The sequence below is a fragment of the Hyperolius riggenbachi genome, chromosome 6 (genome assembly GCF_040937935.1).
Source record: "Hyperolius riggenbachi isolate aHypRig1 chromosome 6, aHypRig1.pri, whole genome shotgun sequence".
NCBI classification, from domain to species: Eukaryota; Metazoa; Chordata; class Amphibia; order Anura; family Hyperoliidae; genus Hyperolius; species Hyperolius riggenbachi.
The window spans coordinates 90559885-90575141 of record NC_090651.1 but is presented as its reverse complement, the minus strand read 5'-3'; the positions used below and the strand labels follow the sequence as shown (position 1 = coordinate 90575141).

Below are 15257 nucleotides of genomic sequence, written 5' to 3'. Positions count from 1 at the left end.
CGAACCAACCTTTGCTGCCTATCTATCACCACCAACAAGAAAATCCAAATTTTGGTTTGATGAAAATCCAATCGGACGACTATTTTTATAATCATTTGTAATCGATTGTGCCCATCAACTGAGATTATTTACAACCAATCCGATCAGAATTTCTGATCGCTCTAACGATTTTTCGCTAGAAATTGGAGCATCAGTGGCCACCTTTACACCTGGAAGGTGCTCTCTCTCACTACATCTTGGGAAGGTCACTTTTACACCACTTTTATGACGATAAAGGTATTTTTTTACAACTGTAATATAGCTTGTGTCTAAGTACAGGTTAACATCCAGCCCATATTTTAACTTGGAGTTCCACTTTAACCTTTAACAGAAACTCATAAAAAAAAAAAAGAAAGGTAAAAAAGGCATAAACACATTATAGATTCACTTTATATAAGGATATAAGTTGTATAATGAAACACTTGTGGGGTTCTTGGCAGGATTCTCAGTGACTATGTTAATGATTGTACATGGACTGATTAGTCTCTGATTCCAGCGGAGGCTTGAATCTTACTCTGGTTTGATGTCGATGTGTGAAGTGTTTGATTTGACTCCCTGGAACTCCTTAATACCGCTGGGAATGAAATAATGACACTCTGTTCACAAACTCCCATCAATAGGTAGAAGCGCTGCCCTTATATCAAAGCAAAGTCACAGATCCTTTGTATCATCTAACTCTTTGGCAGGAATTCAAGAGAGTGAAGATCGGCAGAAGATCAATAGCAGTTCAGTATTGCCAGAGATCGGGGGTCAGCAGGAGAACAAGGTGAAGTATCAGATCTGGGGACTTCGGGGTGAGGACCTTCCGTCTGCTCACTGACGATTCTTACGCTTTGCTTGTTTAGGACATTTATGGAAATACGTCGGTCTCTGGGAATCACACGAACCAGCCGCCTGGAGCTGTTCCTATGTTCAACCCTTCGCAGGTAATTTCACTTCCTTAAGGGCGCCCATTGCACTTTCATATATACTGCACTTTAGTTTTCAAGAGTTTGTGTTGCTCTGCTTAAAGGGAACCTGAAGGGAGAGTTATGTGGAGGCTGAGCTCGTCCAGAGACGCCGGAGGTCACCGCTCAGGCCCCGCTGGGCCGATTTGAATATTTAAAAAAAAAAAAACATGCAGCTAGCACTTTGCTAGCTGCATGTTTAATTGGATCGCCGCCGCTACCCGACACGAAAGAGGCCCCCCCCCCCGGGACCCCTGCGCAGCCTGGCCAATCAGTGCCAGGCAGCGCTGAGGGGTGGATCGGGAGTCCCTGTGACATCACGACATCGATGACGTCACTTCGTTCGTCGCCATGGCGATGGGGGAAGCCCTAAAGGAAATCCCATTCAGAATGCTGAGATCGGAGACGCTGGGGCGACGCTGCAGGGAGCAGCCAACCATGTAGCTAGCGCTAGGCTAGCAACATGATAAAAAAAAATGGGCGAAGAAAACCCTGGGTGAAAAAAATGGGCGAAAAAAATCAGAACGTCCAGCAGGTTAAAAGATTTCTATACCACTTCACCAAAATGGACAAAGATTTGCTGAACTCAAATCACACTTACTACTGTTTGTGATTATTTTTCCCAAAAATGGACACAATAGATCCCAGATATTTAGAGATGAGTAATCTTTCTGTCATGTAATCAATATTAGAGATTACCAAGAGAGAGAGTCTGCCTTTCTCACCTAAGTGTTTCCAGTGACTGCACAGGCAACTGGTATTGTTTAAAAGGAAATAAATATGGCAGCCACCATATCCCTCCAGTTACAGTTGTCCTTTAAAGGATACCCGATGTGACATGATGAGATAGACATGGGCATGTGCAGTGCCTAGCACACAAATAACTATGCCGTGTTCCTTTTTTTCTTTCTTCGCCTGAAAGAGTTAAATATCGGGTATGTAAGTGGTTGACTCAGTCCTGACTCAGACAGGAAGTGACTACAATGTGACCCTCACTGATAAGAAATTCCAGCTATAAAACTCTTTCCTAGTAGAAAATGGCTTCTGAGAGCTGGAAAGAGATAAATAGGATCAATAGTTCATAGATTTTAGCTCTGACATACTTCAATGAATGTGTCATTGAGCAAAAACAATAAAACAGTTAAAACTCAAAAAGTAGATTTAAACATAAAACACAACTGTGGAGTATCTTAAAAAGTCATTTTTAGGAGAAGGAAGAGAGATGCAATAATTTATTTCATTCGTTTATTTTCGCCTCAGGTGTCCTTTAAGTACACATACACTTTTTTTGAAAAAAAGTTCCTATGCAGGTGCATTCATGCAATTGTTAATACTCTAAGCTACTAGCTAATATCAAAAAAAGTCTGAATGAACCCTGGCCAGGTTTGCAACATCACTTATGACCTCCAAGGACCTCTGTCTGGAAGTTTTCTCCGTGAACCAGAAAAAGGTAATGATTTGCAACAGAATTTACATACATTATAGCATTATATGCATTTAACCTGGAGGGGATTTTTAATTGCCCAAAAAGTCATACTTTACACACGTAAACTAGCTGCCATGTTATGAGCTTCTGTATATTCTTCAACTGTTTGTTTAGAGTGGTTTTCAGTTTTTACAATTACTTTTACTATTTTTATTTTTACAACTTTCAATTCTTCTATGTCTTTTATTTTTGACATATGTTTTGTTTGTTCGTCTTTTTTGTGTTGGTGCTTTGTCATTTCACGACTCCTGTTTACAGTTTTGCCCGTACAGTGAACCTCTTGCCTATCCTTGATCTTGCCAAAACTTTGAAAAGTCTCGGAATGACACGCAGTTCTCCTCTCCTTACGTTCCTTATTAAGTTACAAATCATATTACTGCACCCTGCGTTGGGATTTCAAACTGCTGGAGGACAGAACAGTAAATTCTTTGAAGTATGGGAATTTTGTACTTCCCAATGAATTTTACATTATGTCATAAATCATACAAGCCAGTGTAGCGCTGTACGTTGAAAAAACAATAACTTAGTAGTTATATATGTAGCGGCTTCCCAAGTTGTTACTGAAGGTGTTATTTTAGCGTAATCTCATCTTGGTGTTCTCCCATAAGTTAACTACATCTTGTAAAATCATTTACATGTTCATGTGAATTATTAATAGCCTATCATCTGTGTTGGTAAATCATGTTTTATTGCCAGCCACACAACAGATGACGAGCCTTGTATAAAACAGAACAAATAATATTTCTAAAGCGAAATTAAACGTGTGAGATAATGCATTGTATGTGTAGTACAGATAAGAAATAGAACATTAGTGTAACGATTGTGGGATTCCCTCCGTGATCAGCGCACAAGACGTGCGCTGACACTGCGGAAATCCTCCACAAGCGTAGAATTTGCGGGAACCCAGCAAAAAGAGCAATGCACCTGTAGAGGGAAATTCCTGTCGACAGATGGAGCTGTGGAGTGCAGAGGAACAGCTCCTCTGCCCTGCCACATACGCCAGACAGGAATTGCACGAAGGGAAGAAACGCAGAGCAAGATAGCCCTGAAGGAGAGAGAGCAAAGCGACAGATTGTATGTGTGTGCACCAAACTAGTCGCCAACCCGCGACGGTGCACACACAACAGCAGATATGAAGTAGGAACGCAATCGCGGGAGAGGCGATTGCCAGAGGTGACACAAGGCTACAGCAAGGCAGAGCACGAGAGTAGCAAAGGCACAGCAAATCATACAATGAGGAGATAAGGAAAATAACAAACGCTAGCTAAACGTGAACACCGCACTCATTCGCAACAGTGCACGCGTTTGTGCGCGGTCCCCGCGTGATAAGCACAACAGAGACAAGCACGCCTAACTAACCACCGACAAACAAACATAAAACAGAGGACGCGAGCGCTTGCTTAACGGTTACCTCACCGAGCCTCCAGCAAGCGTTCGTAGCAGACAAGACAGATACACGAAAGCAGGAATAAACGAGAGATAGGATCCACAGCACTAGCGCAAAGTGAGTGCGATCCAGGCAGACAGATCAGAAGGGGCTACCAGTAACAACCGCTGTTCCGGTTAGCACCCAGACACACAGAACGATTTCCTGTTGACCACCGCTGGGACAGGACAATCGCAACAGACAAACAAAACAGATATGCAATCCTAACTGCACTAGGAAAACTGCCTAGTGCAGTTCCAGGAATTACTCTAGGCTAATCTTCAACAAAGAGCAAGGCTGACACTCCAGGCGAGTGTTACACAGGAACTAACTCTTATGACCAGCAACTTACTGTGGGAAACATAGCTCTTTATAGAGCAAGCCCACAAAGGATGTGGCTAGGCAATCTGCATGACAAACGTATGCAAATTCCTCAGCAGCAAGCTGCACAACTGACAAAAGGTTTCTCTTCCAGAGACCTGCAGAATGCAGACCTGAACAGTGGTCAAAAGGCTGGCAGCCACGCGGATCCTCACAGTACCCCCCCCCCCCCAATAGGGTCGGATTCCAGACGACCCTCCAACCTGATACTTGCAAAAGACTCTAACTGAAGACTCACGAAGGTCAGGACAGCCCGACAAGGCCCAATTCCAGAGTCAGTCCAGCCGAAACCGACCTCATCGGAAGCAAACGCCACCGAAACATGTCCATCAGTACTACCAGTCTCAGTATAACACCCATCAGGACTGTGAACACCAGAGAAGAAGCCATCGACACCCTCCAGACAATACCCACCACCTTCCAAGGAGCGTCCGAAAATACCAAACCTGCCACAATACCTGTTCGAAGTGCCCCTTACAACACAAAAGCCACTGCTGATCTCATCCAGGGTACCAAGCAAAATTTCTCCCGTAATCTCCCAGAACCTTTTGAAGCTCCACAGAGATCCCAAGAGGGCAGAACAATCACCAGGCTCACATGGAGAACTATCAAGCCCTCCTATGGAACCAATGACTATTCTGGATTCAGAATTACGAGGACACCCATCAAGATCAAGACTCTCAGGGACCACTTCTGGGCATGCAAGCAGGCAGGCCATATCAGAGCATGTCTCCACCGAGGAAGCATCTGAGCGTGCTGGTAACCGAGGCACACTTGGGCTTTCTGGGTCACAGAGTCCGGCACGTTCTGCACCCTTTGGGAGGAACTCGGAGGTCTCCAGGACATCAGACAAGACCTCAGGAACATCATTTTTCAAGTTTTCTGAGAAGGATTCTGAACTATCCATGTTACAGGGCAAAACTGGAACTTTATTTTGTGGACAGGGCAGATGTCCCAGGGAAGGTTCCACCATAAACAGAGACTGAATTTCATCATCATGAGCGGAATGTACAGGAATATTTACTGGAACACACACTGACTCCCTAACTTTAATCTCACTGCACCCAGAATTCTGTGTAGCAGTCAAACTAGCTTGCAACTCCAAAACTGCAGAAAAACAGGTGAGTATAGTAGCAATACCTAGACAAGCCTCTAGGGACACTGCAGGAGACTCTAAACAAGACCATATTAACTCATCCAGAGTACAGGGTGCAGAATCAGCATTTTCCTCAGAACAAGAAAGGGACTCACAAATGTCAGTGTGATTGGACATCATATTGTTGTTCAGCAAAAACTCGGTATACAGAGGCGCCAGAGTAGAGTAAAACGTTTTAAAAACCGCTTAAAAGGAGAGGGGGATGTTAAGGTGGACTCACCTCCCTCTTACAAAAAAAGAAAACTCACTTGAGTCTCAATAAAATAGAATTGTCAAGTAATTTATTCAACTCCACAAATGCAACGCGTTTCGCGGGCGTGACCCCGCTTCCTCAGGCAAAAATGGGAGCGCAACTGGAATAAAAACAAAATATACACAAAATAACTACCCACAGAATTGCAACAATTGGCGCAGCAGATAATTGGTAGAGAACACATAAAATAATTGCTACATAAAGCATTGCTACAAAAAAAAAAAAAAAACATTTTCCGCCCACATAAACACAGGGCTATGCAAACAAGCTTAGATGTCAGAAATCAAATAGCTAAGGCTTAATGCTCCCAGATTAAAGGAATCATATTGTATGTCTCAAAGTGAAACAGTTACATGGTAGAGCTGGGTATAGGCCACGGTCTATTCCCAGATAGCATATAGAGCTTTATATGGACACAAAAAGGATTAAAATAAACTGCAAGCATAAAGTATAAGATAACTTACCTCAGTGGGTCAAGCAATAAGTTTGAGCGCCTCTGTGTCAGTATGAAGTGAGGCTTGCTTTAAATGGGAAGAGAGGTTAAACTGACAGGACTGAAGTCCAATCAGGAATGTCTGGTAACAGGAAGTATTTGGTAACAGGAGGTGTGAACAACTTTGCACAGGAAGTGAATCTCTCCAGTGGGATAGTTACGAAATCCCCAGCAGTGGCTGGGACATGGGATAACCAGCAATGGCTGGATAGAGTAATGGTCAAGGGCTCTGCCTTTGACACAGGCGACCCGGGTTCAAAACCCGGCTCCACCAGTTCAGCAATTTTTTGTGGCAGCTAGACAATTCATGTAACTTTTAGCCATGGATGTTCGTATAAAGATGTCACTGGGTGTGCACATGTATACATACGGATTCAGGTGTAAAACGGTAAAAATGGTAAAATATAACAGTATGAGTGTTTTTTAAAAACCATATAAACATGCCAACAGTATATAATAAAAGTATACATGAGATAGAGCATAAGAGGCTGCCAATGATAAAAATGTGAACACAATGTTATTATAAAAATGTGGGTAATGATGATATAAAATAAATAAAAAAAATAAAATAAAAAAATAAAAAAAATAAATAAATAAATAAATAAATAAATATATACACATACACATATATATATATATATGTATATACATACATACATACATACATACACATAAAAAACGTAGACGTATAAAAGTAACATCTATAAATTTTGACATCATAAAAGGGGTCAAGAGTAAGAAAGATATAAAAGAGAGGACCATTAAAAGCATAAAAAAGGTTTGGAGTATAGATGGAGCTATTTACCTATAATTAAACACTTGGGAGGTGGGATCAAAATACTTTTTCTAAGACCTCATTTAGCCCTGTTGGTGTTAGGGTTTTGAGGATCTGTATCCACATCATCTCCCTATGCCGCAAAGTCTCAAAAACATTAGTGGTGTTGGGGGGTAGAGATTCAATCAAAGTGATAGTGAATAGGTGTGGGTTGTTTTGGTGATGGGTGCCAAAGTGCCGGGAAACACTGTGGAGTGCATAATTATTAATGATGTTCCTTTTGTGTTGCCCAATTCTGGTTCTGGTGGTCTGGGTGGTCCGTCCGACATATTGCAGTTTGCAGGGGCATGATATTAGGTATATTACATTTTTGGTTTCACAGGTGATGTTTTGTTTGATCGTGTAATGAGTATTGGTGGTAAATGATTGAAAGGAATCTGTTTGGGTTATAAAGGAACAGGCCTGGCAGCGGGACTTTTGACAAGCCCGTGATCCTAGGAGTAGTGAGTTGGTGTGGTGGCTTGGTTCACTGGGTTGGATCATTTTAAGTCTGCTGGGGGCTAATAGGTTCCGGAGGTTGGGAGCTCTCCGGAAGGTAAGTGTTGGATTTTTTGGTAATGTGTTGAGTAGATAAGGATCCTGCTGTAGGATTTCCCACCTTGACTGAAGAATGGTTCCCAGCTGAGTGTGCATGATTCACCAACACAAATTCCAGCTTCTTGTTCAGATCCTTCCCAAACAGCTCAAAACCCCATGGTGGACACTCCCGACATAGTGATCTCACCCGAAACTAATACAATTACACCCTCCAACCCTTCAGATACAGCCCAAGCCGCAAGCCCATGTAGAGATGACAACCTTGACACCACCAGCACTATTTCGGCCTCTTTTTTAGATCTTCCCCCCTCACTGTCCCAGAATACCCTACTACTACCCATGCCCAGCCCCATTGGCAACAGAGTCCTGTTGAAACCAAAAGTCCCCTTGAAACGACCTCCCCCAAGCCCAGAAAAAGAGGATGCAGAGGAAAAGGAAAACAAAGAAAAAAGAAACAGATTCTTCACTTAAATGACACTGGTCCCAAAATGCAGTCCATCTTCAATCTATCAAATCATACCCTAACCATGCGAGAAACAGAACTATTACAGAAGGGCCTCTCATTTTGCCCCACCAATTCATCTAGTATGTCTGAACTCTTCTCAGATTTAAATGCATATATCCGTAAACTTACCCTTAAACGCCACTTTGCCATGAAAAACCAACAAAATCCTGACACTGATACAACCCTGATCATTACAGCTAATGACAACATTCCCATTGTTTCCATAGATCCAGGGGAATTGGCCACAGAAAAATACATTACAACTCAATTAAAAGGAAAGTCTAGGTTCTACCCTACAGGCTCCAAAGGTAACTTTATCCCCACGTTTTATGCCCTGGTTCTTGAGGATTTACAAAAACTCCCCCTAAAACATTCTATCCAACAATCAAATCTAACCCCATCAGAAACTAGAGCCATCAAAACCTTACAGAATAATCATAACCTTGTTATTAAGCCGGCGGACAAGGGCGGAGGAGTGGTTCTACTGAACAGAGCTGATTACCTAGAAGAGGCATACCGACTACTTAACAACACTGATCACTACTCTCCGCTAGATCATGATCCCACTTTCGAATTTAACAATAAACTTAAAACATTCATCAATACGGCTTTTCTAAACGGTATCTTAACAAAAAACGAACGTTCTTTCATTATAAATCAGCACCCCAAAACACCCTTTTTTTACTTTCTCCCAAAAATCCACAAAACACTCATAAAACCACCAGGCCGACCAATTATTTCTGGAATTGAATCTACAACCAGCAATTTATCTCGTTTTCTTGACCAACATCTCCAAACTCATGTTCAGGCACTTCCGTCATATTTAAAAGACTCCCAACATCTCATCCAACTCCTCAAAGATATAAACTGGCAATCCGATTTCCTTTGGTTAACCTGTGACGTCACCTCCTTATACACAAATATACCTCACCCATTTGGACTCACAGCCCTAAAATTCTTCCTAAACCAAAATCCAGATATGCCCATCGCCCAACAGACTTTTCTAATACAATGTGCAGAATTTATCTTAAACCATAATGCTTTTTCATTTGCAGGAAACCATTACCACCAACTAACAGGCACAGCCATGGGTAGCTCATTTGCCCCTTCATATGCAAATCTAGCAATGGGCTACCTAGAATCTCTAAAATTCACTCATGACAACCCCTTTTCATCAAACATAATTTTTTACCGCCGCTATATCGATGACTTAATCTTTATCTGGCAAGGTGACCCCACACGCATTAATTTATTTTTAGAATTCCTTAACACCAACCCTGCCGGACTCCAATTTACCTGTCAATATAACCATAATTCCATAGAATATTTAGATCTCCTACTGTTCACTGATTCCATCCACATCAAAACCAAAACCCACTTTAAAAAGGTAGACGCTAACAATTACATCCACTTTGACAGTCATCATCACCGCCCATGGACAACCAACACACCCTACAGCCAATACAGACGCATACACCGTAACTGCACAGACATTAAGGACTTCCATGACCAATCCAGAATACTTACAGGCAAATTCACTGACCGTAACTATCCACGCAAACTCCTGAAGGATGCCAAACACAGGGCCATGAATACCCATCAACTAGCCCAGACCCAACCCACACAATCAGCCAACCCCTCTGCCCTTTTTCCAAGGTTTATCACCAAATTCAGTATGCAACATAGTGCTATCAGAACCATTCTTCAGTCAAGGTGGGAAATCCTACAGCAGGATCCTTATCTACTCAACACATTACCAAAAAATCCAACACTTACCTTCCGGAGAGCTCCCAACCTCCGGAACCTATTAGCCCCCAGCAGACTTAAAATGATCCAACCCAGTGAACCAAGCCACCACACCAACTCACTACTCCTAGGATCACGGGCTTGTCAAAAGTCCCGCTGCCAGGCCTGTTCCTTTATAACCCAAACAGATTCCTTTCAATCATTTACCACCAATACTCATTACACGATCAAACAAAACATCACCTGTGAAACCAAAAATGTAATATACCTAATATCATGCCCCTGCAAACTGCAATATGTCGGACGGACCACCCAGACCACCAGAACCAGAATTGGGCAACACAAAAGGAACATCATTAATAATTATGCACTCCACAGTGTTTCCCGGCACTTTGGCACCCATCACCAAAACAACCCACACCTATTCACTATCACTTTGATTGAATCTCTACCCCCCAACACCACTAATGTTTTTGAGACTTTGCGGCATAGGGAGATGATGTGGATACAGATCCTCAAAACCCTAACACCAACAGGGCTAAATGAGGTCTTAGAAAAAGTATTTTGATCCCACCTCCCAAGTGTTTAATTATAGGTAAATAGCTCCATCTATACTCCAAACCTTTTTTATGCTTTTAATGGTCCTCTCTTTTATATCTTTCTTACTCTTGACCCCTTTTATGATGTCAAAATTTATAGATGTTACTTTTATACGTCTACGTTTTTTATGTGTATGTATGTATGTATGTATGTATATACATATATATATATATATGTGTATGTGTATATATTTATTTATTTATTTATTTATTTATTTATTTTTTTTTTATTTTATTTTTTTTTTTTTATTTATTTTATATCATCATTACCCACATTTTTATAATAACATTGTGTTCACATTTTTATCATTGGCAGCCTCTTATGCTCTATCTCATGTATACTTTTATTATATACTGTTGGCATGTTTATATGGTTTTTAAAAAACACTCATACTGTTATATTTTACCATTTTTACCGTTTTACACCTGAATCCGTATGTATACATGTGCACACCCAGTGACATCTTTATACGAACATCCATGGCTAAAAGTTACATGAATTGTCTAGCTGCCACAAAAAATTGCTGAACTGGTGGAGCCGGGTTTTGAACCCGGGTCGCCTGTGTCAAAGGCAGAGCCCTTGACCATTACTCTATCCAGCCATTGCTGGTTATCCCATGTCCCAGCCACTGCTGGGGATTTCGTAACTATCCCACTGGAGAGATTCACTTCCTGTGCAAAGTTGTTCACACCTCCTGTTACCAAATACTTCCTGTTACCAGACATTCCTGATTGGACTTCAGTCCTGTCAGTTTAACCTCTCTTCCCATTTAAAGCAAGCCTCACTTCATACTGACACAGAGGCGCTCAAACTTATTGCTTGACCCACTGAGGTAAGTTATCTTATACTTTATGCTTGCAGTTTATTTTAATCCTTTTTGTGTCCATATAAAGCTCTATATGCTATCTGGGAATAGACCGTGGCCTATACCCAGCTCTACCATGTAACTGTTTCACTTTGAGACATACAATATGATTCCTTTAATCTGGGAGCATTAAGCCTTAGCTATTTGATTTCTGACATCTAAGCTTGTTTGCATAGCCCTGTGTTTATGTGGGCGGAAAATGTTTTTTTTTTTTTTTTTTGTAGCAATGCTTTATGTAGCAATTATTTTATGTGTTCTCTACCAATTATCTGCTGCGCCAATTGTTGCAATTCTGTGGGTAGTTATTTTGTGTATATTTTGTTTTTATTCCAGTTGTGCTCCCATTTTTTGCCTGAGGAAGCGGGGTCACGCCCGCGAAACGCGTTGCATTTGTGGAGTTGAATAAATTACTTGACAATTCTATTTTATTGAGACTCAAGTGAGTTTTCTTTTTTTGTAAGAGGGAGGTGAGTCCACCTTAACATCCCCCTCTCCTTTTAAGCGGTTTTTAAAACGTTTTACTCTACTCTGGCGCCTCTGTATACCGAGTTTTTGCTGATCTTCTAGTCCACCCTGGGTGGAGGGGTGCATCCCCATCTACTATCTACAGAGAGCGACTTCTTAACCTGAGTGGGGTCAGGTCCTAATGCTCCCCACCTGCATTTAAAGTGGTTGCCTATTGGTAACCCGTGTTTGTGAGTATATATATATACATAAAATTGTATTGAACTCTTCATTTACCTGACAATACTGCACCATATTGGGCTCTCGATTCTCTTCTTGTTTTTAAGCATACATCATATTGTTGTTATTCATGGTACAGGGCAGGCTCAGAGAAACTTTCTCTGGACCCAGCAAAGATGCTTCAGAGTCAGATTCGCAAAACCGAAGCGCTGTCTCACTCTTAGATTCGGCTAACAATGTCAAATCCGAGGAGTCAGAACGCAAAACTTGCGAATCAAAAATCGCTTCAGGTTGTGAAACTGACGCTTCCATAGCGCAAACCTCCGCGATCTGCGGGGCAGACTGTAAGGCGTTCAGGACAGAAACACTGGAGCAACTGTCACCAGGCAACGGGCTCTTACAGGTGTGAACAGGGCGAGATAAAGACGCATTTGCAGTAGAAATAGCGACAACATCAGGAAAAATTTTATTAGACATATTAATTTTACTTTTGATGCTGCATAATTTAGGAATTTTCCCCATAGCAGGATCACAGATGGAAGATCTTAAAGATCTGTCTCTAAATGACAAGGGGTCCCACACATCCTTGAGAAAACTGGCACATTCATTTTGATCACAATCTGCAGGAACATCAGAGAAACCGGCATTAGATCGCACAGATTCAAACTGCACGCAGTCAGGAGAGAATCCTCCAGGATTCGCACAGGAATCAACCACAGTGGCACACCCACTCATTTCAGATCGTACAATGTCACGACTCACATGCTTTACCCCAGAAAGGCAGGAACAATTATCCGACAACGATGTCTCTTTATTGGAATCAATTGATTGGTGTGTGTGCAACTCATCCAAAATCGTCTGCCACACACACATCACTGGATCCACAAAACACCTGTCACACTCATCGGAATCAATCAAAAGGTACATAGAATCGAGACAATCATTCAAAACATCTTCGCTTTTTGGGATGTAAAAATCGCAAAAGGCTTTCCAATCAAAATCAAATTCCTCCATCAAGGCCCCGATTTCCCATGAGGCAAATGGAGGTTCAAACAAGCCAGTATCTAAGTAGCTTTCATATGGGTTGGGGTCAGGTACATGCATAGACTTTCTTACTCCTTTAATATAGGAAATGATTCTGCCTATTAAAGGATCCACAAAAGCTTTGGATTGGGGTAAAAAAACCCGGAGACTGAACAACATCATTATAAACATCAATAGGGAGCGTTTTATTCAGATGCTTGCGTCTTTTAGTTTTTCCCTTTTTTGCAACTTTGCATGTCTGCTGTTTAAAACCTGAAGTGGCAACCGACACATTGAACTGATTGTCATACTGAAAGGTTTTGCATGGAAGAGAAAGATCAGCTGACTTATCAGCAGCTACACATTCAATCAGAGCAGGTGGTAAGCCAGGCAGTTTAAACCAGTGAGAGAATATCACTGCAAGAAACTGATAGATTATCATTCCAAGAATTGTTTTTTAGCACATCATACGCCCAGGTGAACAAATCGCCTTTTAAGAGCACATAGGCAAATTGAAGAGCCGACGTGGACGGATCAGTAATCTGAAAGGTGGGATTCAGGCAAAACCTCACACATTCAGAGAGAAATTCCGCTTTGGTCTCTGAGTTTAGCCTTTTAAAGCTCTTACAGACACAGGACCCATACTTGACAAAATCATACAAATCAGAAATTTCCTCTACACTGGGAATTTTGGATGGGCTGGTCATACTGTAACGATTGTGGGATTCCCTCCGTGATCAGCGCACAAGACGTGCGTTGACACTGCGGAAATCCTCCACAAGCGTAGAATTTGCGGGAACCCAGCAAAAGGTGCAATGCACCTGTAGGGGGAAATTCCTGTCGACAGATGGAGCTGTGGAGTGCAGAGGAACAGCTCCTCTGCCCTGCCACACACGCCAGACAGGAATTGCATGAAGGGAAGAAACGCAGGGCAAGATAGCCCTGAAGGAGAGAGAGCAAAGCGACAGATTGTATGTGTGTACACCAAACTAGTCGCCAACCCGCGACGGTGCACACACAACAGCAGATATGAAGTAGGAACGCAATCACGGGAGAGGCGATTGCCAGAGGTGACACAAGGCTACAGCAAGGCAGAGCACGAGAGTAGCAAAGGCACAGCAAATCATACAATGAGGAGATAAGGAAAATAACAAACGCTAGCTAAACGCGAACACCGCACTCATTCGCAACAGTGCACGCGTTTGTGCGCGGTCCCCGCGTGATAAGCACAGCAGAGACAAGCACGCCTAACTAACCACCGACAAACAAACATAAAACAGAGGACGCGAGCGCTTGCTTAACGGTTACCTCACCGAGCCTCCAGCAAGCGTTCGTAGCAGACAAGACAGATACACGAAAGCAGGAATAAACGAGAGATAGGATCCACAGCACTAGCGCAAGGCGAGTGCGATCCAGGCAGACAGATCAGAAGGGGCTACCAGTAACAACCGCTGTTCCGGTTAGCACCCAGACACACAGAACGATTTCCTGTTGACCACCGCTGGGACAGGACAATCGCAACAGACAAACAAAACAGATATGCAATCCTAACTGCACTAGGGAAACTGCCTAGTGCAGTTCCAAGAATTACTCTAGGCTAATCTTCAACAAAGAGCAAGGCTGACACTCCAGGCGAGTGTTACACAGGAACTAACTCTTATGACCAGCAACTTACTGTGGGAAACATAGCTCTTTATAGAGCAAGCCCACAAAGGATGTGGCTAGGCAATTTGCATGACAAACAAATGCAAATTCCTCAGCAGCAAGCTGCACAACTGACAAAAGGTTTCTCTTCCAGAGACCTGCAGAATGCAGACCTGAACAGTGGTCAAAAGGCTGCCTGCCTGCGCAGGCAGCCACGCGGATCCTCACAATTAGCAGCAAAGAATAGAGTCTCATATTGTTTTCCAGTCCAGGAAGAGTTGAGAAACTTCAGTTATCTATGCAAAAGAGCTTCTTTGACCCAACTTGGGTCGGAGACAGTCCTATTTTCTGAAGCACTTATACATCAAAGAAACAGTGAGAATCAGCTTCAGATAAGGTTTTACTGCAGGGGAGTTCAAAGGGTCATTAGCTCTGCTCTGTTTCATAGTTTAAAATACAGAGTGTGGTTTGTAAACTGAAAATATTAGAAAATGATGCAATGTTATTAAAAGCGATACAACTGAAAAAAAATGAGGCTTTTTTCTTTGCTACTAATGTTCTATTAATTATCCGTACCACACATTCAATTCATTAAATCATACTTTTTTTTTTTTTTTTTTGCTTCGCTGTCTTCTTA

At 42.1% G+C, this 15257-nt stretch overlaps 1 protein-coding gene across 5 annotated transcripts in view; it reads left to right on the top strand.

The window, feature by feature from the left end:
* Positions 1–15257, top strand: part of SEC16B (SEC16 homolog B, endoplasmic reticulum export factor) — a 391505-nt gene that overhangs the window by 350040 nt on the left and 26208 nt on the right. For all 5 annotated transcript variants that reach the window (XM_068239647.1, XM_068239646.1, XM_068239648.1 and 2 more), the window contains 2 exons: positions 726–805; positions 885–965. In XM_068239647.1, the coding sequence (XP_068095748.1) occupies positions 726–805; positions 885–965 (161 nt within the window). The remainder of the gene's footprint in view (positions 1–725; positions 806–884; positions 966–15257) is intronic.